Source organism: Schistocerca cancellata, chromosome 9 (genome assembly GCF_023864275.1).
Source record: "Schistocerca cancellata isolate TAMUIC-IGC-003103 chromosome 9, iqSchCanc2.1, whole genome shotgun sequence".
Classification (NCBI taxonomy): Eukaryota; Metazoa; Arthropoda; class Insecta; order Orthoptera; family Acrididae; genus Schistocerca; species Schistocerca cancellata.
Window position 1 is genome coordinate 444,832,745 of NC_064634.1, and position 25,402 is coordinate 444,858,146.

Consider the following 25,402-nt stretch of genomic DNA (forward strand, 5'->3'; position numbering starts at 1 on the left):
TGGACTCGATCGACCCAAGGACCAGTCTCAGGTAGCACCTGAAGAAGACAGCGAGGCACGCTGTTGAAATATCGTGCGAGAACGACGCGAACATCCGGCTGGATTCCCGAATATCCAAGATGTCAACAGACCGCCGGGAAAGCATGAAGAATTACGTGTCTGTTTTATGTTAGGAAATCGGGCAAAAGTTCAGTTCGACAGCTAAAACGGGGATCTTCCGCCCAAGGAATCTGTGCCTAACTAATTAGCCGTGACCATGTATCTAGTGGCAAATGTACTTTCACTCCATTCCACCTCCTGAACAAGAACCTTTAGTTCGTTACGAACAATTATCATTAACGTGAATGGGTAGCGAAGATAAGGACAGAATATTGAAGCACCATCCTTTCATAATTCAATCAAATAATATCAATTATATTTGCTGTCTGCCTTAGCTCTTTCATACTAACAAGCACGTTCACATAGGCTTTCTATTTCTTTCGCAGAGGTAGCCATTGCCACTACAATCCAAGAACTTAGGCACTCGCTCCACCGTTCCGTCCTGTCACTACCGCCAGACGGCCATCCCGCACCCTCAGAACGGTAGGCGAAAAAAGTCTCGCTGCTTCTAGCATGACGGGGATTCCCGGACTCAGTGGCACTACCTCCAAGAGGCAGTGGCGACAGCAATGCCTGTGACCTTACAAAGAGATGACAACAGAAATATAATGGGTAGCAAATGACCAGTTTAATATCAAACAAACCTGTAGAAACAAGAATTATTTATTTACGAACGATGATGTTAATACAGAAACAATAATTTATTGGGACTATATTGAACCATAGTTCTGAAGGAAAAGAAATATGTATGTCGAGAAGAGCCACAGAAACACTCTAGACGGAAAAAGATGTGCAACGAACTACTAAGGGGAAAAAAAAAACATCCGAACAGGCCGTGAAGGTTCAGCGGTACCGACTTGCCGCCGTGTCATCCCTCAGCCTTTCGGCGTCACCGGATGTGGAGACGGAGTGTCATGTGGTCAGCACGCCGCTCTTCCGGCCGCTATGAATTTTCGTCAGCGGTTGACTACTTCTCAATCAAGTAGCGCCTCAGTTGGCCTCGCGAGGGCTGAGCGCGCCCTTCTTGCCAACAGCACCCTGCAGACCCAGACGATGACCCAGCCAAGTATTAGCGAAGCCCGACAGCGCTTAACTTCGGTGGTCTGACGGGAACCGGTGTTACCATTGTGTCAAGGCAGGTGGCAATGAACTACTAACACTGAAACTAATTAAACGGAAAAGAACATTCATTAACATAATACATAGAAGCAGTGGAATGAACTGCAGGAACTACAACCAAATGGTAAAGATAGCAAGAGACAGAGAAAGATCGCTACAAAACAAAGGCAGATGAAACTTCTGTAGAAAACGGGGTCAGTGGAGGCGAAGAACGAACTCGGATTGGATAAGGATGGGGTAGGTAATCGCCCGTGCCCTTTTCAAAGGAACCGTTCCAGCATTTAACTTAAGCGATTTTGACAAATCACGCAAATTCTAACACAGGATGGCCAGACGGCTATTTGGACTGTTTTACTCCCGAATCTCGACCAGTGCTGTGTCTCTCTCAGTGACAATGGCTGCATGAACAGGGCGTTGTCTGCAGTATGCGAAACTATGCAGACTGCAGGTACCACAGTTCGCATGTCTTCTGCAGCTGCTGCGCTGGTCAGTTCTCTGTGTCAGTAGCTTTTGGTAATGCTGTTTATGATTTCCCAGACAAGTAATACAGTGATGAAATTGTGTGGAATCATAATTACATCATGCACATCCGGAATGTACAGAAAGTTGCACCTTCCTTCCCAGTCATAAATGTATGCAGTAGTGATTGTTATTGTTCTATTTTATACCTGTGAGAAGGTCACTGTTAAACTTAGGCCCCTTTCCCCGTTTGGATAACAGGGATAGTTTAAGGAAGCGCAAGTTGCTGATGTGGCGTCCAATAGAAAAATGTCCACTTGGCCATTGTGCGACGCGAAGTTGTTTTTATTATTATTATTATTATCACTACCTTACAACAGATACGTCCATTAATCCTTTTTTCATGTCCTTATTCATGCCGGGTCGTTTTATATTTTAGTAGAATTGTTCCGAGGCTCGATGAGACACTTTCCAGTGTCAGTCTTTTTCCGTGTAAGGGTACAAGCCCATAGCAAAACCCCCAGGATTAAACATCTTAATGCGATGTTATTCACGGATAGTTAAAGTATCATACAAGACGACGACGATAAACTTCAAATGGCCTTGCAGAAACTAAATACGACATCCGCAAGCTACAATCTGACTATATTTATAAATAAAATTGAAATCATAACCTTTTTAGGTATTCACATAATACGAACAGAAATAGTCCTCAAAAGTAAACGGATAGAAAATGTAGTCCGTTACAGATAGTTAGGAAGTGACGTACCATACTAACGACAAGTCGATACATAGAAAACAGAAACTAATACTTACCAGCTTGTTTCTGGTGCAATAAGAACACTTAAGAGTAAAACAGGGAAAGAGATACAACTGAAATTTTGTAACGTCATGGCAGTTGCCACTTTAGTATATGAGGGAGAAATGTGAATACAGTGAAATAAAGATGTACGACAACTAAAAGCATCGGTAATGATTTTTTAAGATCTATGAAAAGCTTCACTAGTGATGACAAAATTAAAATCGAAGTAATAAGGGTAGAATGAGGCACGCCAACAATTACCGAAAACGCAGTCCAGCACAAAGCAAAACGGAGAAAACATGTAAACCGTCAGATAGACATCTACATCTACAGAGATACTCCGCAACCCACAGTATGGTGCGTGGCGGCGAGTACCCTGTATCAGTACGAAGATAAGATACGAGAAATTAGGGCTCATACGGAGGCGTATACTCATTTTTCCCTCTCTCTATTTGCAAGTGCAACAGGAAATGAAATATCTAGTAGTGGTACAGGGTAGCCGCTGGCACGCCCCATACGGTGGCTTCGGCGTATCTTATGTAGATGTAGATGCAGAAGAGCATAATTTTCGTTTGTCAACAACTTGGACGAAAGAATGAAGACAAACATTCATTCTCAATGTGCTTCATATTAAGCTTTTACCTCAAATTGTGACTAGTGATGGTGTAATTTGTTACTTTTTAAATTCACGTCTGCCATATCTTTGTTCTATGAGCTCCACAAACATCATGTTTGTGAACACACTTCATTATGTGTACGTTACACTATTGCTTTATTTATTTTTCTGCTTCCTAAGAAATATGGTTCCCATACGTGCGTGCTGAGAGAAACTAGTGAACCGTGGTTCTAGCTCTGCTATAACGGTTTAGGTGAACGTACATCTCATCGAGATATAACAGCTGAACTTACCTATGGAGGGCCTGATGATCGAGGCTGGTAGCCCAACGGCTTCAGAGCGTATTAGATCTTCGGCGATTGCCTTTGTGAAGGTATATGTGTTGGGCCAGTCACCCATAAGCCTGAAACACAGAGACAGTAAGTAAGTTGCTACTGAAATCCCGCTCAATTTTAGATAGATCTGCCGAAAGAGACATTTTAACAGGACAAGAATAATGAAAAACACATTCGAACACCAGATCATTCTCAGCGATTACTGATATCACTGAACAATGGTAAACTCAGATCGAACATTATATACTTGCAAACATCGTATTAACTTTCAAACAATTTACTGATTGACGTAAATTTGATCAGAGTTCGCGAGTTCTATGCTTACATTTGCTGCTAGTGAGACAATGTTCGGTGTGAATTAAAATTAACGGAATGATATTCGTTTTATAAGTTACACTACTGGCCATTAAAATTGCTACACCAAGAAGAAATGCAGATAATAAACGGGTATTCATGGGACAAATATATTATACTAGAACTGACATGTGATTATATATTCACGCAATTTGGGTGCATACATCCTGAGAAATCAGTACCCAGAACAACCACCACTGGCCGTAATAACTGCCTTGATACACCTGGGCATTGAGTCGAACAGAGGTTGAATGGCGTGTACAGGGTGTACAGTTACAGCTGCCCATGCAGCTTTAACACGATACCATACTTGATCAAGAATAGTGACTGTCGTATTGTGACGAGCCAGATGCTCGGCCACCATTGACCAGACGTTTTCAATTGGTGAGAGATCTAGAGAATTTGCTACCTATGGCAGCAGTCGAACATTTTCTGTATCCAGAAAGGCTCGTACAGGACCTACAACATGCGGTCGTGCATTATGCTGCTGAAATGAAGGGTTTCGGAGGGATCGAATGAAGGGTAGAGCCACGGGTAGTAACACATCTGAAATGTAACGTCCAGTGTTCAAAGTGCCGTGAATGCGAACAAGAGGTAACCGAGACGTGTAACCAATGGCACCCCATACCATCACGCCGGGTGATACGCCACTATGGCGATGACGAATACGCGCTTCCAATGTGCGTTCACCGCGATGTCGCCAAACACGGATGCGACCATCATGATGCTGTAAACAGAACCTGGGTTCATCCGAAAATACGACGTTTTGCCATTCGTGCACCCAGGTTCGTCGTTCAGTACACCATCGCGGGCGCTCCTGTCTGTGATGCAGCGTCAAGGGTAACCGCAGCCACGGTTTCCAAACTGATAGTACATGCTGTTGCAAACGTCGTCGAACTGTTCGTGCATATGCTTGTTGTCTTGCAAACGTCCCCATCTGTTGACTCAGGGATCGAGACGTGGCTGCACGATCCGTTACAACCATGCGGACAAGACGTCTGTCATCCCGACTGCTAGTGATACGCGGCCGTTGGGATCCAGCACGGCGTTCCGTATTCTGCTAACAGTCATTGGATGTCTGCCAACGCGAGCAGAAATGTCGCGATACGATAAACCGCAATCGCGATAGGCTACAATCCGACCTTTATCAAACTCGGAAACGTGATGGTACGCATTTCTCCTCCTTACACGAGGCATCACAACAACGTTTCACCAGGCAACGCCGGTCAACTGCTGTTTGTGTATGAGAAATCGGTTGGAAACTTTCCTCATATCAGCACTTTGTAGGTGTCGCCACCGGCGCTAACCTTGTGTGAATACTCTGGGAAGCTAATCATTTGCATATCACAGCATCTTCTTCCTGTCGGTTAAATTTCTCGTCTGTAGTATGTCATCTTCGTGGTGTAGCAATTTTAATGGCCAGTAGTGTATTTCTTTTTTGGTCAGGAACCGTTTATTGGTGCGAAACTGGTAGTATCTCGTGTTTGTTAAGTGACAATATAGCACAGACCTTTCAGCTAAGAACTTGTTTTTTCAGTAGCTTCAGTGGAACTTCAAAGAAGGAACATTCCGTCTAGTTACGAGACAGAAAAATTTATACACACTGCTGAGATGTACAGTGAGGCGACAAAAGTGATGGGGTACCTCCTCGCAATATCGTGACTGACTTCCGTTTGTCCTGTGTAGTGCAGCAATTCGACGTAGCAAGAACAATCCTTGGAAGTTCCCTGCAAAAAAGATTGAGTCATGTTGTCTCTATCGCCGCCCGTAATTGCGAAAGTGTTGCGGGCGCAGGGTTTTGTCCACGAATTGACCTCTCAATTATGTCCCATAAATATTAGATGGGATTCATGTCGGGCGATCTGGTTGGCCAAATCATACGCTCGTATCCTCCAGAATGTTCTTCAAACCAATCTCGAACAGTTGTGGCCCGGTGACATGGTACATTGTTATCCATAATACCTCTATCCTTATTTCGCTGCAGATGTTCTCCCAGTAGGCGAACTTGGCCATTTCCAGGCAATGACCGGTTCAGCTGGACATACGATCGAGCCAATTCCATCTAAACACAGCCCACTCCTTTAAGGAGCCAGTATCTGGTTGAACACTGCCTCGTTGACAACTTGGGTTAATGGCTTCGTTCGGTCTGCTCTGCACGCGAACACTCCCATCAGCTCTTACCAACTGAAATCCGGACTCTTCTGACCGGGCTATGGTTTTCCAGTCGTTTATGATCAAACGGACCTGGTCACGAACCCAGGAGAGGCACTGCAGGCGACCTCAACACTACTACCAAAGGATCTGTCGCCTGGTGCCACACCCCGTAGCGCTCAATTTCAGCGCTCAAACTGTTACGTTCGCCTTACGTCCCACTTTGACTTCTGCAGTTCTTTCACATACTGCTCCGTGTCTATTAGCACTAACAACTGTACAAAAATACCGCTCTTCTCGGTCGTTAAGCGAAGGCCGTCGGCTACTGCGTTGCCTATGGTGGAAAGTAATACCTGAAATGTGGTACTCTCGACACACTCTTAACACTGTGAATCCAGGAACATTGAATTATAGTGCGTTTAAAATTAATTGCGACTTTTGACAGTTCAGTAGCGAACGAATGGAGGAAACCGTAGTTGCCAGCGTGTGCTGAACGTTTCAGAATTCGGCGATAGCGCCAGGCCTGCTACGCGCTTAACCTGTCAGCCGTCCAAGCTGACCGATCTGCAATCTATCTCAAACAATTTTAGAGAAACTATACGGTAATAAACTCTGAGTATCACACACCTTACAGCTTCATTCCCTAATATTTCGTTAAAGATCATAGTTATTATGATAATTCGGTATTAGCTAAACTACTGCGAGAAATTCGTGAAGTTTGTAGTGAAAAACAGGGCGCGCCACGAATTCGGTTTGGTGTGTTAGGTCATATGCTGCTGCATATAAAATTTAGATAATATACTAAACTCTTCATTAAACCTCGAAGGATATCACTATCTCCAGAAAATGGAATGTGTAAAGGTCTCCGTGACGATCACAGAGCCGGCCAAGGTGGCCGAGCGGTTTTAGGCTCTTCAGTCTGGAACCGCGCGACCGCTACGGTCGCAGGTTCGAATCCTGTCTCGGGCATGGATGTGTGTGATGTCCATAGGTTAGTTAGGTTTAAGTAGTTCTAAGTTCTAGGGGACTGATGACCTCAGAAGTTAAGTCCCATAGTGCTCAGAGCCATTTTTGAACGAACACTGACGCCAGTGAAAAAACCAGAATCTAATGTTCATAAATCCCTCGTATATCATAAACGGTCTGAGATATTGAAAAAAGATTTTGGCAAATGATAGCATGCAAAGAGCAGAGTATTTTTCGGTATGATTAATATGCAAAACTCCCGGATCTATCGCGGTATTGGAGCAACTACAGAGGTTTTTAAATGAAGTAACGCAATTTTCAAGAACCATCAGTAGCCTGTGAAACGAAAATTCCTGTGGGTTTTGCAACAATGTAAATGCATAAGCTGAACATATATTTTTATACTGAGAGTGCGCTTCTTCAAACTAATGATATGTCTCGCCCTCAGTTGCTAGTTCAATAATACGCTGTTTTAGGATTCTGTCACTATTTCAACTGCAGTAGAAAGTTTCTGAGATGTCTCTGTAAACTCTGCTGTGTTTAGGGCAAAAGAAGCAATCGTTAACACAGTAACAAGAGAAGTGACGTATTACTCAAAACTCGACACAGTCCTCCTTCAATCCACGTCTCCTTAAACATATTCTTGGTATGGCTCATAACTTGACGGCAGTCCTGTGATGTAACATTTGCAATGACTTCTTTTGCCAGCATTTCAACCTCACTGAGTGCAAATTTCTTGTTGTTTTTTGCCTCAGTACTTGTCACCTATGCCAATATATTCTCAGTCGGATTTAAATGAGTATAATACGGAGGAAACACCCTCCCCCCCCCAATTAACCATGGACCTTGCCCTTGGTGGGGTGGCTGCGTTCCTCAGCGATACAGATGGCCATACCGTAGTTGCAACCACAACGGAAGGGTGTCTGTTGAGAGGACAGACAAACGGGTGGTTCCTGAAGAGGGGCAGCAGCCTTTTCAGTAGTTGCAGGGGCAACAGTCTGGATGATTCACTGATCTGGCCTTGCAACACTAACCAAAACGGCCTTGCTGTGCTGGTACTGCAAAGGGGAAACTACAGCCGTAATTTTTCCCGAGGGCTTGCAGCTTTACTGTATGGTTAAATGATGATGGCGTCCTCTTGGGTAAAATATTCCGGAGGTAAAATAGTCCCCCATTCGGATCCGGGCGGGGACTTCTCAAGAGGACGTCGTTATCAGGAGAAAGAAAACTGGAGTTCTACGGATCGGAGCGTGGAATGTCAGATCGCTTAATCAGGCAGGTAGGTTAGAAAATTTAAAGAGGGAAATGGATAGGTTAAAGTTATATATAGTGGGAATTAGTGAAGTTCGGTGGCAGGAGGAACAAGACTTTTGGTCAGGTGAATACAGGGTTATAAATACAAAATCAAATAGGGGTAACGTAGGAAGAGGTTTAATAATGAATAAAAAAAAATAGGAGTGCGGGTAAGCTACTACAAACAGCATAGTGAACGCATTATTGTGGCTAAGATAGACACGAAGCCCATGCCTACTACAGTAGTACAAGTTTATATTCCAACTAGCTCTGCAGATGATGAAGAAGTTGATGAAATGTATGATGAGATAAAAGAAATTATTCAGATAGTGAAAATTTAATAGTCATGAGTGACTGGAATTCGAGTGTAGGAAAAAAGAGAGAAGGAAACATTGTAGGTGAATATGGATTGGGGGTAAGAAATGAAAGAGGAAGTCGTCTGGTAGAATTTTGCACACAGCATAACTTAATCATAGCTAACACTTGGTTCAAGAATCATAAAAGAACGTTGTATACATGGAAGAATCCTTGAGATACTAGAAGATATCAGATAGATTATATAATGGTAAAACAGAGATTTAGGAACCAGATTTAAATTGTAAGACTTTTCCAGGGGCAGATGTAGACTCTGACCACAATCTATTGGTTATGAACTGTAGATTAAAACTGAAGAAACTGCAGAAAGGGGGGAATTTAAGGAGATGGGACCTGGAAAAACTGAAGGGAACCAGAGGTTGTAGAGAGCTTCAGGGAGAGCATAAGGGAACAATTGACAGGAACGGGGGAAAGAAATACAGTAGAAGAAGAATGGGTAGCTTTGAGGGATGAAGTAGTGAAGGCAGCAGAGGATCAAGTAGGTAAAAAGACGAGGGCTAGTAGAAATCCTTGGGTGACAGAAAAAATATTGAATTTAATTGATGAAAGGAGAAAATATAAAAATGCAGTAAATGAAGCAGGCAAAAAGGAATACAAACGTCTCAAAAATGAGATCGACAGGAAGTGCAAAATGGCTATGCAGGGATGGCTAGAGGACAAATGTAAGGATGTAGAGGCTTATCTCACTAGGAGCAAGATAGATGCTGCCTACAGGAAAATTAAAGAGACCTTTGGAGGAAAGAGAACCACTTGTATGAATATCAAGAGCTCAGATGGAAACCCAGTTCTAAGGAAAGAAGAGAAAGCAGAAAGATGGAAGGAGTATATAGAGGTTCTATACAAGGGCAATGTACTTGAGGACAATATTATGGAAATGGAAGAGAATGTAGATGAAGATGAAATGGGAGATATGATACTGCTTGAAGAGTTTGACAGAGCACTGAAAGGCCTGAGGTGAAACAAGGCCCCGGGAGTAGACAACATTCCATTGGAACTACTAACGGCCTTGGGAGAGCCAGTCCTGAAAAAACTCTACCATCTTGTGAGCAAGATGTTGAGACAGGCGAAATACCCTCAGACTTAAAGAAGAATATAATAATTCCAATCCCAATGAAAGCAGGTGTTGGCACATGTGGAAATTACCGAACTATCAGTTTAATATGTCACAGCTGCAAAATACTAACGCGAATTCTTTACAGACGAATAGAAAATCTAGTAGAAGCCGATCTCGGGAAAGATCACTGGTTTCCGTAGCCTGACCTTACGACCTATCGTAGTAGAAAGATTAAGAAAAGGCAAATCTACGTTTCTATCATTTGTAGACTTAGAGCAAATTTTTGACAATGTTGACGGGAATACTCTCTTTCAAATTCTAAATGTGGCAGGGGTAAAATACAGGGAGCGAAAGGCTATTTACAATTTGTACAGAAGCCAGATGGCAGTTATAAAAGTCGAGGGGCACGAAAGGGAAGCAGTGGTTGGGAAGGGAGTGAGACAGGGTTGTAGCCTCACATAGATGTTATTCAATCTGTATATTGAGCAATTGGATATTGGGATAATTAAACTGCAGAGAAGTCTTCACGGTGTCATCGTCACCGAACATACATCTATAACCGAATCGAACGACTGTACGCCTTCGCCACAAGTGGCGCGTTTGTAAGCGTATCTCTTTGCTGCCGACCAGCGTACCACAGCCGTAAAGCATATAAAGCCGCGCTTGGCAGTTTATCGTCAGTCGTGCAACTCACGCTGGGAATGGCCGGACGATGCGTGGCCGAAATATCATGGAAGGATCCTTATTCGCATGGCTGCATGCCGAAAATGTAATGGATTAAACTAATTGCTGATCTTCTGTCTGCACTATATCATGCCGTATCATTTATGTAGAGGTAAGCATTACTGAGAGCGAAATATGCATTTATGTGAAGGAATATACAAAAACCACACAGAGGATTACCAAGGAGTTCTCCATCGACATATACATGATGGGGGAGACCAACCTAAAACCGGGAATAAAAGCGACAGTCTCCAACTACGTTAGCTACTGTAAGGACAGGCCAAACCAAGGCTGAGGAGTGGCCATTAACATAAAAAGAGGGCTCCCCCTTCACCAGGTATTCTTACCAGCTACCAATAAAATCGAAGCAGTGGCGGTGGAAGTAACCACTGCCACCAGACCCCTGACAATTGTTGCAATTTACCGACCCCCACAAGATATAATAGACTTGGGAGACATAGATGCTCTAGGATAAATTGAAAGCAAACTCATAACTGTAGGCGACTTCAATGCCAAACACCCGGATTGGAATTCTAGAGTTACCTCCAGAGCAGCCGCCAAACTGCAACGACTAGCACGCGACCACCACTTCGAAACATTGGATCCGGTCGACTCCACACACTTTCCAAAAAATATGGAGGTAGACTCGACGTGTTAGACATAGCCCTCGCTAGGAGGATCGCGGGATTTGTGGCCGCAAGGACATGCAAGAGAATGTCCTCCGATCATAACCCAGTCATTCTAGAGATCGATGTGGGAGAATGGGTAGCATTCCACAGTACTTACAAACGTACAGACTGAGAACGATGCCGAGAAACTGTCGCCTCTGGTATCGCTCGCACTCCGCCACCTAGTAGAACAAGCGCTACAAGATCTAATAGGTTCCATCTTGCAAGCAACGGAAGATGCCACCCCCCACCCCACACACACACGCACAAAGGGACGGGCCGCCCCCGCAAAAATAAAACAGCTCCCGGAACACTGCACGGCTAGCGAGGTCTGGCCTACAGCCACGCTGAAAACGCCAACGCCCTCGCCAACTCCTTCGGGAAGCAGTTTCAAGCGGCAGAACCCCAGGATGGAGAATATGAAGAGGTAGTCCGTCGTTAACTGGCCGTCTTCCTCAATGCTGAGGAGGACCCAGAGGACAATCTCACACTTTTCGTCCTCGAAAACATGGCAAAAGTAATTAGATCCCTACCCACATAAAAAACGCCAGAACACGACAGTGTCACCAATAAGTTAGTCAAAAACCACCCACCCTCGGCTATCACACACCTCGCGGACGTCTTCAACGAGATTCCTCTTTCCCTCGAGATCACAGCTTGCTGGAAACACATGGAATTTTTCGCTATACACGAACCAGGGAAAGACCCCCTCCCCTATTCCTGCAGCTCTACAGTCAGATTAGCCACTTGCCAGTTCTCAGCAAGATCTGTGAGCGCCTCCTGCTGAAACCCATACGAGAACATATTACCAGAGAGCAACTTCTGCCGGATTTCCAATTCGGATTCCGGCAGAACCACTCTGCCCCACAACAGATCATGAGAGTGGTTGAAGCAGCCACAGACGGCTTCAACTACAGAGGCTACTGCGGGATAGTGCTACTAGACGTAGCCAAAGCCTTCGACTCAGTATGGCATAGAGGGCTACTCTACAAGTTATGAACACAAGGGTTCCCCAGGAGGATAGTTAAGCAGATCAAAAGCTATGTCATGGATAGGACTTTCTCTGTCAAAGTAGAAACAGCCACCTCCACCAAAAGGCGTATTCGTGCTGGGGTACCACAGGGATCGGTCCTGGGGGCCGTTTTGTACAGTCTGAACACTGTGGACACACCAACGGCCCCCCTGCTACACATAGCACAGCACGCAGATGATACGGCCTTCTACACACGAAATGCGAACGAGGACCTGGTCATCAGTAGCCTACAAAGGGGTTTTGATGACACAGAAACTTGGGCCTGTCGCTGGCGCATTACCATCAACTCTGACGAGACACAGGCTGTACTCATCACTAGGAGGCTCGGAAGCCGCGAACCTCCTCACCCCCCCCCCCCCCTTCGCCACCTTCACCTAAACGGAACCTAACTCCTCTGGCGCTGAACCGCCAAGTACCTTGACGCCACCTAGGACTCTCATCTATGTGCGGTATCCACGGAAGACGAGGTCCACAGGAAGGTCTGTGCCAGAATATCCTCAACTCAACTAGCTCCCTTCCCTGCTGAACGTATATCAGGCCACGATACGGCCATTAATGGAGTATGCACGCCCTGTATGGGGATATGCGGCGAAGTAGCACCTGCACAAACTCCTGGGGCTGCAGAATCGCACCCTCTGGAGGGAACTGCGTCAACTCCTCGGATTCCTTACTGATGATCTGCACGCCACAGCTGAAATCCCACTCCTAAAAGAGCATTTCCAAGATCTGGCAAGGGCCTTTGTGGTGGGCGTACTGTAAGAGCTTCGGTACACACACCATCAGATTATTTGACTTGTCGCTCTAACGAAGTAGGCGAGTGTCAGCAATATGTCTCTTGGTCTTATCGTGGCGTGTTTATCTTCTTCCGTTAGGTCAGACGATAGAAATGCCACTTGCACGCTTAGAGTAGCAGATTGACGGTGACAAACTTCAAACTTGATTAATTTTCACACACATTTAATAAAATAATAAAAAGCATAGACATTACGTAACTTGATTCTGGATGCTGTTTACAACTGACAATCTGAAGTTCCTTTGGTCTTGGTACATTAATCTTATTCCCACATATCTCTGATACTTGACAAAGTGTCTATACATTTCTCTTCATGGCTATGTACAGGAATATGATAATTTTATTAGGTGCAGACTGAAACTTGACTATAGACTGGTACAGACTAGTGCAGACTGGTACAGACTGGTGCAGACAAATGCAGACCAATGCAGACTGACTAATTGGAGGTCTGTACACTCGTTATAATACCTCGCGCGTTCAGGTATCACTGCGCGAGTGTGATCCGCGAGGAGAAAAGGTTCTACGTTAGCAGCAATCTCATTGGCTGCATTACATATTAATACCCAGATCAGCGGAATCAGAATTTGATCCGTCTCTAAGGCAGCGCCATCTCGTAGTGGGGAGATGGACGAGCGCTGCGCCTGCGCTGTTGTGCTTAACGGGGCGCGCTCTAGTGGGAAAGATGTGTACGTACTGACAACGCGGAACTATGTACACAACAGCCTTCTATGAAAGCTCTTCCAGATTAGGAAACATCCTCATCCGCTCTGTAGGTCGGTATGATATATCGCGCGACAAGCACAAACGCCCAATAACGATATTCGACGACCAAGTCGAAGACAAAATCGCTATATCCAATTCCTGATCCTCCTCCCTCCCCCCATAATATCAACTCGCCGACCCCAGGCAAGTACCAGACACACATAGAACAATCATCACATCTCGCAGACAGCCAAAAACCACAGAAACAAACACACACACAAGTTCACAGTGGAGTAAAAGCCGAAGGCTACAAACTCCCCCACACACTTCCCCAAAGAGCGGAAAGTATTGTATGCGAGTGAGAGAGCATCCCGACACTTTGCCAGAAGATGATAGGTACGAAACTCATCGAAATTTTGCGACAAGACAACGCCACTACTCGGCTGATAACCCGAGAAGTTCATTTATGGTTTTCCTAAGCACCATCTGTTGCTTTGCCGTAGTTCCATACACACAAATCATAGCTCACCCTGCATCTATGTCGTATAGGAAATGAGGTTTCATCTTATTAGCATAGGCGTGTCTTGTGACACATAACGACGGAGCCTCGCATAAGAGCTCTGCCTGGCGTCATTTACACCGTAATAGTTAACTATGGCCACACTGCTTCTCAATATTAGCACATTTCTCGGATTCTTTTACGAAGAGTTTCAGCTTCAGCATTAACAAGCATTATATCGCTGTACTCGTCTTTCCAAGCTCTTTCGGATACCTTTCAAAAGTATTACATGCGATTTAAAAAATCGTATTGCGTTCAATATCTCGAGCGGTACAAGAGTTAATACATATACCAAAGTGTGACTCCTCAACCATTTACCATGCCATCATTTGTCGAAAACATTTCGGTATCTGGAACCGTTCACAAAATAAAGATCGGCTTCAACAATAATTGTCTACACTAACGGACACTGATGACAAAATTTACAAACTTCTCGATGACACTGATTACGCTGCTGACGCGTCCAGACATGATGAATATACGGACGTAGAGAAGCACGTTATTTTACTCGCGTCACGGAGAACCCAATGGCTCATACTACCATTAATGATAAACAGCCTGTTCGATAGTTGCTTCAGCTGTTCCACTAGCTAATAGCAGACTGCCCACAACAACATCTGAGAAGTTTTCTGCAGATGTTGAAATATGGGCACTTTCTGGGAACATTTCCATGAACTGAGTGGTCAGGATCCCTTGATATCCACCACTCGTAAACACATATATTTACGTGGCTGTTTAGAAAGGGAACCAAAGCATTTAGTTGAAGGCATCCCTCTGATCTTTGACACATACGGGTATAAACAAACCAAAAGAATTCTCACGAACGCTATGGAAATAAAAATAGAAATATTCAAACTCATAGGTATTACTTGAAATTATGAACATAAATTTTCTGAAACGGGATTCAATTAACTCTACATCTATCGACTCCAGTTGCCCATCCAAGCATCGTGCACGTGAGGTGAAGGCGTAATTTCTTATGCTCTTGTACTTCCTTACTTTCCTTATACTGGCGGCACAAACCGCATCTGGTCCTTGGCCTCATTCAGTCCAGCCAGCCAAACTTTCCTGTCATCTGCATCTTCATCTCCATGTCTCATATCCTTCCACCTCATTCTCGGCCGTCCCAGTGGTCTCTTTCCTTCAGCTTCCCCATCCATTATAGCCTTTATTACCGTGTTCTTCTCTCTCCTCCTCACATCTCCGTACCATCTTAGTCTCTTAATCTTCACACTCGCTGCGACGTCAGGGTGTATATAGTTGTCTGAGTTCTCTGATTTTCCTTATTCGCCACTGTTCATTTTCTTTCACTGGTCCATATATTCTTCTCAGTACTTTGTTTTCAAACGTGATGAGTTTTATCTGTGTTTTCTTTGTCAGGGTCTCACTTGCATAGCACACTATTGGCTTGATGGTGGTTTGATATATTCCTATTTTTGCCTTCCTACATAGTAACTTCGATCTTATGATATTGTGCATAGCTCCTAGACATCTTCCCCAGCTTGAATTCTGGTTACTATCTCTTGTTCTGTAAGGTTTTGTTGGTTGATTTTGACACCGAGGTATGGGAATGTGTCTACATGGATACTCTGCAAATCACATTTAAGTGCCTGGCAGAGGGTTCATTGAACCTGTCTTCTGTATTGTTAGATTTCCAATTTTTAGATGGTTTGGTCCTAAATGAACTCTTCTTCCTATTACCATGAACTTTGTTTAACTTTCATTTATAATTAGATCTACATTCTTAGCTTCCTCCATTAGCACAGTCCCCATTTTCTCCAGGTCTTCCATGTTCTTCGCTATCAGCACAATATCTTTCGCAAAAGCCAGGACATTTATGTTTTTTGCTATGGCGAATCCTGCACTTTCGCTTGTTACTCTCCTCAGGGTGTTGTTGAGGGCCCAACTGTACACAGTTGGTGGTATATCTCCCTGTCTCACTCCTGTTTTTATTTCAAATGCTTCTGAGAACCACCCCTGTACTTTCACTCTACAGTTTTATTCCATCACACACATTTTAGTTAGCTTTATCAGCTTTTCAGGTATCCCATATTCTGCCATTGTCCTCCACATTTCCTCTCTTGCTATGATGTCATATGCTTTGTTGAAATATATATATGATCGTGCTCCCAGTTCGTATCTAACATTTGTCTTAGTGTGAATATTTGGTCGATTTTTGATTTACCTTTCCTGAACCCTGCTTGTGCTGTGTCTGATATTTCCTCAATTTATGTGTTGAGCCTGTTCAGTATCATTCTTGATATTACTTTATAGTATGTGCATAGCAGAGATATCCCTCTGTAGTCCTGTGTCTTGTTTCTATTATATGGGACATACAGCAGCAGTTTTCCATTCCTCCGGCATTACTTCTTTTCTCCACACCTCTTTTATCAGTTTGGCTAAACCATTCATGTGTCTTCTATCCCCCTTTTTTGATGAGCCCTGCTGATATCATGTCTATGCCACGGGCCTTCCCAATTTTAGACTTTTTATTGCTCCTTCACCTCCATCAGAGTTGGTACTTCGACTAATGGCTGTACGTTCTGATTGTTTTCTTCATTATTTTCATGGCTGTGGGTATCTACCGGGTTGTTCAGCAGTTCTCTGAAGTATTTCCTCCAGTTCTCTAAATTTCCTTCATTCTTAGTGATCTGTTTTCCATTCTCGTCCTCCATTCTCGTCCTTGATTATACTCGTTTCAATAGCTATTCCTTGTCCTGTAAAACTGTTTACTATTGTTCTGGTTATAATCCTCCTCACCCTTCTCTATCTGTTTATATATGAATGCTCTTTCCTCTCGCCTTATTATACTCTCTCTGGTGGGTTTCCTGTATATTGTTTGGTTTTCATGGTTGTTACTGTTCACCATTGCCTGTCCGGCTCTCTTCCTGTTCTGTACTGCTTTCCCACATGTTTCATTGAACCATGATTTGCGCATTATATTGCTATTATTATTATCTCCTGGTAGTTCATGCGCTGTTTCCCTCATAACACTTGTCATCTTCTTCCATTTTCTGTGGATATCTTCATCTATTTTTCTGTTGTTGTCATTCTCTAATACAGCGAATCTATTTTTAAGCCTAATATTAAACGGCCGCCCGGGGTGGCCGAGCGGTTCTAGGCGCTCCAGTCTGGAACCGAGCGACCGCTACGGTCTCAGTTTCGAATCCTGCCTTGGGCATGGATGTGTGTGATGTCCTTACCTAAGTTAGGTTTAAGTAGTTCTAACTTCTAGGGGACTGATGACCACAGCAGCTAAGTCCCATAGTGTTCACAGACATTTGAACCATTTGAACCCCAGAAGTTAAGTCCCATAGTGCTCAGAGCCGTTTTTGAACTTAAGTCTATAATCGAATTTAAGAAATTTCTCTTCTTCGGAAATGCTTCTCTTGCCATTGCCACTCTTCGTTTTATATCTTCTCTACTTCGGCTGTCGTCAGTTATTTGACTGCCAAAATAGCAAACTTCATCTACTACTTTAATTGTCACATTTTCTGAAGTGTTTCCTTAGCATAACCTGACCTAATTCGACTACAATCCGTTATTCTTGTTTTGCTTTGATGTTACTCACCTTATATCCTCCTTTCAAGACACTGTCCATTCCAATCAACTGCTCTTCCAAGTCCTTAACTTAGCAGAATTACGACGTCATTGGTAAAACTCAAAGTTTTTGTTTCTTCTCCCAGAGCTTTGATTACTATTCCAAATTTTTCTTCGCCTTTCTTCCAATGAAGATTTCACGAAATCTTGACATGTGGTGATTCTCAGCTCTGAGACCATACCCACATTTGTAGTCTCTGCATATTCACTCCCCAGTGTAGCGACCTGGTCTCAGAATTTGTAGTACATCGAATGATTCTACCTACCCTGCTTGATCCTCTCCATCAAATATTTTCAGCCTTTCTCCAGTTGATGGTATGACTCTTGTTTCTTCTAATTCCTTGTACGTTAATTTCTCTATACAAACACTGAAAAGTATTGATGAGAAATAACACACTTGTGTAATACGTCTTCAAATAGTCTCAGGTAACTCTCTTCCCCAGTCTTAAGCTAACACTGTACCTTTACCAGCATCCTGTCCTTAGAATCTTTACAAACATATTTTGCGGACTACAGCAGGCTACTTGATTCATCTCCGCAAGATATTTCTTTATAAAATATACTTCTTTCTGATATTCGTATTAAGGATAGAGCCTAGCTTTACCGCGTATGTACACCGTTCCATCTTTAGTTACGTATGCAAGAATTTCGTTTAAGCCGACATTGTAAAACGCAGATTTCCTATGAAAGATAGAAGGGACCTGTATTTCAAATCAAAACTTTCTGTACATTCTGAGACATACGTTATTAGTTTGATAAGACAAGAAAATGTAAATAGCTTCTATTATCTTATGAGAGCTAGCTGACTTCTATTGTGTCTTCAGTCTTCTGCGCCAATAAGGTGAGTTAATCTGTAAATGTCTGCCCATGTACGTATTTTGCACTGACTTTAAATATGATGAAACTTTTATATGTGGCATATACTATTGTTAAACAATACTTTCCTTTCCTTGACGTTTGACAAATGTATGAATTTATTCCCTATTTTTTAGAATATTCAACGGTTGGGGCAGGGAAGTCGTCAATGAATTGTTGGGAGACTTAATGACTGAACATATACATTTCATCTGTCAAACGTCTTTTTCCAGTAAGCATAACATGTCCACATGTTACTGTTAACCTTCCTCATTCTTGGTCCGTTCATTCTCTACCATCCAATAGCTTCTCAAGTCTGTTTTCCTTTCCTTAATGAAAACAGACCCACCCCCGTGTTTACCTCAAGTTTCTTTGTAACCTTCAAGTAAGAGGCTACACACGACTATTGTCCTTTATTCTTTGTTTTCTTTGGTTTGTGTTTCTTTGATGAAGGAACTGAAGTAGTTTAAACTAAATCTTCAGACAGTATGACCTTACCATGTATTCCACTGAGACACTTGGTCAGCCTCGATATTCACAAACTGTCTGTTGGCTTCTGTCTGTCTCGTGTTCTTCGGCCGACGTTTGTTTGATGATTTCCTGACGTTTCGCCAGCACGAATGGCTAGCATTGTCAGAGCTTCACCCTTCATTGTTCGTGGTGGACTGGAGTCGATCTCGCGGCCGCAGATTATGTATACCTGTCGCGCCACCGTCAAGGGCTTTTCCGTGGTCATTTCCAGTGAAATCATACAATGTAGGCTTTCACGGCCGGTGTTGTCTTCAGTTAAAAGTTCCGGGCTGAGAGGCCGTGGTCGATGTATAAAATTTCCACCTGACGTTTCGTCTCCATCTGCGGGAGACATCTTCTGAGGTCGTCCGGCTACTGCCACTGAGGCTGCTGGTACTCTCGCATTCATAGAGCGCAGACAGGCAGAAATTTTGAAATTAGATACAAAGAACATATTGACGCTCTAAGACTTGGTAACTTGAACAAATCAGCATTTGCAGCCCATATTGCTGAAGAAAACCATTCAGTGGGAAACATTGAGGACAACTTAAAGATTTTGCATCTAACAGAAAAAGGAGCCACTATGAATATATTAGAAGAATTAGAAATACACACACACAAAAACAGCACCCCAGACTATATCCTTAACGAACAAACAGAGTTGGCTAACACCCCTTTCCTGAAAAATTTCCAAAAATTACTTTCCAGCCTCCAAAGCAAATAACATTAATACACCTATCTGCAGATCAAGTAGAAAATTTATATGTCACTATAATTCTCATGCTGCCAAATGTAATAAAATAATATGCTATTTTACCTATACAGTTCTAAATATATATAAAAAACTTTATAATTAAATTAGCAATAAAAAAATTCAATCTGTCTGTACCAATATAAAAGACATTACAGTTTTGTAAAAGAATATATGATCCTCTCCAAACATAGGACATCATCGTCAAATGTTACGATATATCATAGCATCTGTGACACCCGTATGTTTGTAAACTCTTTGTATGTACCAAAACATGTGGTGCGTGGTTGGAATGATCTCAACGACAAATCTAAAGTGTACAGTGAGAACTATTACGTGTGCAACAACGAGGATGCAGTGGGAATGCATTTACATCGATTGGATGAACGTTATGGAAACAATCACTCGAAACCGACGTTTCACGTAAGTCACATGCAACGAAAATCTGCAACGCAACCATCTGTGTGTGGCGTGTTTGTAATTATGTTTTATCTATATTTTAGGACAATTAATCTATAAAAACACACCAAATGTCAGAAAGAAAGCGTGTAAACCGTCTAATGATGAATCGCAACGATTCGAAACCGGTAAAGTTTTCCTTTGAATAAAGGAACTCAAAATAAATTTGTGGCTGGTTGCTGTCCTAACACCATCAATAAATGGAGATGTAACAGCTTACTGCTGGTTTCTGCTAGTTCTCGCTGCGTATGGTGAATTCGTTCCCGTAGCATCGCTAGTTCCATGCGGTTGTAAATACGGTGCGCTTGCGCCGAGTGAAACATTCTCTTCGCCTTCAGAAACTTCGGCACTGTCGCGGTGTCCCGGCAGCGTAGCAGGAAAGTATGCGTACACAGTTGTTGTGCTTTCTTCTTGCGCAGTCCCTCCAGTCGCCGAACCGAAACTGACACTTCCTCCCCGTAGAGGCGTTTAATCATACAATGTAGGCTTTCACGGCCAGTGTTGTCTTCAGTTAAAACTGCCGGATGAGAGGCCGTGGTCGATGTATAAAATTTCCACCTGACGTTTCGTCTCCATCTGCGGGAGACCTCTTCTGAGGTCGTCCGGCTACTGCCACTGGGGCTGCTGGTACTCTCGCATTTATAGAGCGCATAGAGGGCACCGCCATTCGTCACGTGATGCCGACGGTATGCCTATCTTTGGAAGGCGTCATCGTTCTCGATTAAGAGTAATCGATTGTCATTCTGCTGGCGCAACGTCGACATCCATATTTTGTCCAACTTTAAAACTTCCTCTTTTCTATTGAAATTGTTGTGAACAAGTACATATTGGAACAACGAAAAGAAGTGTAAACACCCGCTTAGCCGAACATAAAAGAAACTGTCGCTTAGGACACATCGAAAAATCGGCCGTAGCTGAGCATGTTTTTTGAGATGGGAATCATGTAATTAAATTTAATGAGACAAGCGTTCTAGCACGAACATCCCATTATCATACGCGCATGTATAGAGAAGCAATAGAAATTCACAAGCACCACAACAATTTCAATAGAAAAGAGGAAGTTTTAAAGTTGGACAAAATATGGATGTCGACGTTGCGCCAGCAGAATGACAATCGATTACTCTTAATCGAGAGTGATGACGCCTTCCAAAGATAGGCATACCGTCGGCATCACGTGATGATTGGTGGTGCCCTCTATGCGCTCTATAAATGCGAGAGTACCAGCAGCCTCAGTGGCAGTAGCCGGACGACCTCAGAAGATGTCTCCCGCAGATGGAGACGAAACGTCAGGTGGAAATTTTATACATCGACCACGGCCTCTCAGCCCTGATGTTTTAACTGAAGGATTTCCAGTGCAGTTCGCTCAATGCTACCGACAACATTCATTGCAGCACGGGAACCTGGGAACCGTTCACACTGAAGGTTTCAGCTTTCTTGTTGAAGTGTAGGAGGTTGGAGCTTAGCGACACTGGATAATGAGAGTCAGTGACAGGGGCGAGCAAAGGTCAGTGTTTTGTCAGGGATGGCAGAAGGTAAAGCGACACTTTGTGGGCGATGCATTCAGTTCTGGACTTGGCGTCGTGGGTGATGTGTGTGAGAAACATTTCTCGTTCCACTAACAGTCATTCATTCAGGCATAAGCTCCTTTTAATGAACAGAGTAATACAACGTGTTTAACTCGCTTAATTCCTCGTGGCAGGGGTGCGGAGCAGAGTCGTAGGTGGCAGATTCCAATGACCGCTGATACGGCGACGGCTCGTGTTGCGTTCAGTGCCCGTGACACATTGCGGCGGAGGCGCGGTCTTCTCCTTGCGAATTCGCTCGTTGCGTTATTAACGTGCGGCTAATGCGTGGCGCGGAGTGGTCCGTCCCAGAATCGAACCAGCGACCCTCAGGTTCGGCGTCTTCTGGAGGAGTCCATCAGCTTCTAGGCTCACAGGCGACTCATTTGGTGACGCCACAATCACTTCCATCTCACCAGCCACCTGGGTAAGTTCCACAAAAACTGTTTTGTGATAACCTCTGGGATGCCATCCTCTGCATTGACGTATGTGCGCGGTTCTGACATCTTCTGCCGAACAGCGTAACGTCTAAGTCGTTGCAGCAAAGTATGACGTCCGCTGACTAGCCGTCGGTGTTTCCAGGCGACGTTTCTTCGTCTCTTCTATCTCCCCTCAAACGGCCCCCTCATTCCCGTTTGTTGGAGACATTTATTCGGTGTTTTGCCAATCTCGCGATGTTTCTAGTTCGGCGACTATTTGGTCGTTGATCTATGCTTCTCACGTTGGAAAAAAACTTGACCAATGTCGACACACGTGCCGATTTTCCTAGTTTTTCCTCAAAGCTGCCATGGTCGGGCATTGGCCTGTCGTTCTCATCCGCATCGCTAGGCCGTCACGCACGCGAGTTCAGTGTGCTGACAGTTGCTGAAGCATTGAGCGCTGATATGCAAGCCGCGCTGGTTGTTGTTCTCCTTGGGAGCATTGCCCATCTGCTTGGTCGTTCATCTGGCGAAGTGCTGACTACTGCTCCTACGCAAACTCCGCTGGTCATCGTCCTTCTCAAGTTGGGCGGAAACGTGACCAATGACGACACTCGTGCTGGCTTTCCTTGTTCGACTGCTGCTGCTTCCGAATATTGTGGCTTAACGTGTAAAAGTCTCTAAAATGTTCACAAAACCTATAAAAAATTTTGTGCTGGATCTCTGCCTTGAATAACCATAAATAGCACATAATTATTATGCACAATTAGTATTCACCCTAGAGAAGCTGTTTTCATTTTTGTGTATTTCTGTAGCTTCTCTGAACAAGTGAATGTGACAGCTCTCCTCTATAGCAATAACTTCTGTGCCAGCGAACTTTACCATGTGGTCTGTCTCACACAACACATGCTCAGCCACGGCCGATTTCTCCACCTGCATCAACCTGCAATGCTGTTTATGTTCTGTGATCCTCCACTTTGTCGATCTAAGACTCTCTAATCTTTCTTGTCTTTATAAATAGTCTTTAAGCCGTGTTTACGCAATATACGAGCGATTCTGCCCGTCACTCACGGAATGTATAGCAGGAAGGCCGTAACCAATATTTCTTTTTCCATTGTGTCACTTCGCGGGATGTTTGACTTTGTGACACTTCTTATGTAAGTGGTGGCGTATCCATTGCCCTCAGAATGCTTCCATTGTGTAGTATCTCGAGACTGAGGTACTGCTGCTCACATATTCTACTTGCTCGCGTTGCGAGCGTATTAATCATGTCTTTTCTCTGGCTCGGGCGGTGTTTTGTGCACCTATCGGTCTATCTGTGTCAGTTCTCGATTCTCTCTGTGTCCCACCATCCCTCGTGAACATCATATTCAGAGTAAGTTGCTGGTTGTGCTTTTCGGCCTTCATTAAATTTTCTGTTGGCATGGTGACCGTTCAAGTAAGTATCTTCGGTAGTTACAGAACTGTTCTTCACCATGGTTCCTCTCAACAAAGGTATCGTCGATGTACGAGATAAGGTGCTAAGTCCAGTGGCTGTGCTTCGAAATGTTCCATGAGGAAGTTGCCCACCACTGAACTAAGAGAACTGCCCACGGCGACGCCTTCCAGCTGTTAACAGAAGCAGCCATTACACGAGCTATTTCACGAGGCAGAGCACGCGATGCGTGAGACTTATCACGCAGTAAAATTCGCTGGCACGGAAGTTCTTGCAGCATAAAAAAGCTGTGACGCCTGCTTATTCAGAGAAGCTATAAAAACACATAAACATGAGAAAAATTTCAACAAGAAATAAGAAAGCTTGAAGGTGAATGGTCCTGAATTCCCGTGCTGCAGCGAACCACCGTTGCGGGTAACAAGGGCCGAACCACACCAGAAATGACCACGCAAAAGCCCTTGGACGTTGACGCGGCAGGTGCATATAATATGCGGCCGCCAGATCAACTCCAGTCCGCCACCAGCCATGGAGAGTGAAGCTTTAACGATGCCAGCCGCTAGCGCTGGCGAAACGTCAGAAAAATCATCAAACGTCGGCCGAAGAACTCGACACATGAGCAAAAAGGCAGTTTGCCAACAAATGGCCATGAAGCTTTAACAAATTTTCGCCACAATATTGCTTCATTAACTAACGTCTTTACAGTTTCAGCTAGCATTTTGTCATAACCTTTCGCTTCCCCCTTTCTTAGATCGTTAATGACTTATTCTAAATCAAAATGTCTTTGGTCCATGATCCATTTTATCACATACTATTTCACAGTCCAGCCTTGAGGGCAATAACAGACTGTTGAACATATGCTTCAGTGTATACTGAGTCCAGCCACCTGTACAGGAGGTGACCTACACCAGGCAATTTCTCGTGACACAGTTGACATATTGCGACGCAACCAATGCTGGTCTTTTTGTGATTTTCCAGGTTAATGATCGTTAAAGAAATAATATGGGCTGTCCATTAAAAAAAGACATGAATTTGTGTTGAAACTAATATTTGCTTACGTTTAGAACGTCTCATAGCGTTTATTTTCATTAGCCCCTGCCTTACGTTCATAGCAGTGAAAGTCTATCTATTTTTGTTCCAGAGAGATATGTAATAAAGGGTTTAACTGGGCCACGCTGTATATAATACTTTGTTTTTATTAACATCCACGACTTGTTGCGAATGAAGTCGATATTTTATATTTTTGTATCTACGACTTACCTTAGAAGATAGATTAAAGAAAGGTAAACCTACGTTTATAGCACTTTGACAATGTTGATTGGAATACTCTCTTTCAAATTCTGAATGTGGCAGGAGTAAAATACAGGGAGCGAAAGGCTATTTACAATTTTTACAGAAACCAGATGGGAGTTATAAGAGTCGAGGGGTATGAAAGGGAAGCAGTGGTTGGGAAGGTAACGAGACAGGGTTGTAGCCTATCCCCGATGTTATTAATTCTGTATATTGAGCAACCAATAAAGGAAACAAAAGAAAAATTTGGAGTAAGAATTAAAATTCATGGAGAAGAAAAAAAACTTTGAGGTCTGCCGATGACATTTCTAGCAAAGTAGTGTTACTGAAACAGCAATGAACTGTCTATTAATCGATAGTATCTGCACTATCGTCACTACCGGTAGCCTGGTTTAACTATCGATAGTCACGTCGTTTATAATG

At 43.6% G+C, this 25,402-nt stretch overlaps 1 protein-coding gene across 1 annotated transcript in view; it reads right to left on the reverse strand.

Moving 5' to 3' along the window:
- The window catches only part of LOC126101474 (fatty acyl-CoA reductase 2-like), a 229,526-nt gene that overhangs the window by 139,119 nt on the left and 65,005 nt on the right, over positions 1-25,402 (reverse strand). Inside the window, exon 4 of the mRNA XM_049912124.1 lies at positions 3,389-3,498. Within this exon, the coding sequence (XP_049768081.1) occupies positions 3,389-3,498 (110 nt within the window). The remainder of the gene's footprint in view (positions 1-3,388; positions 3,499-25,402) is intronic.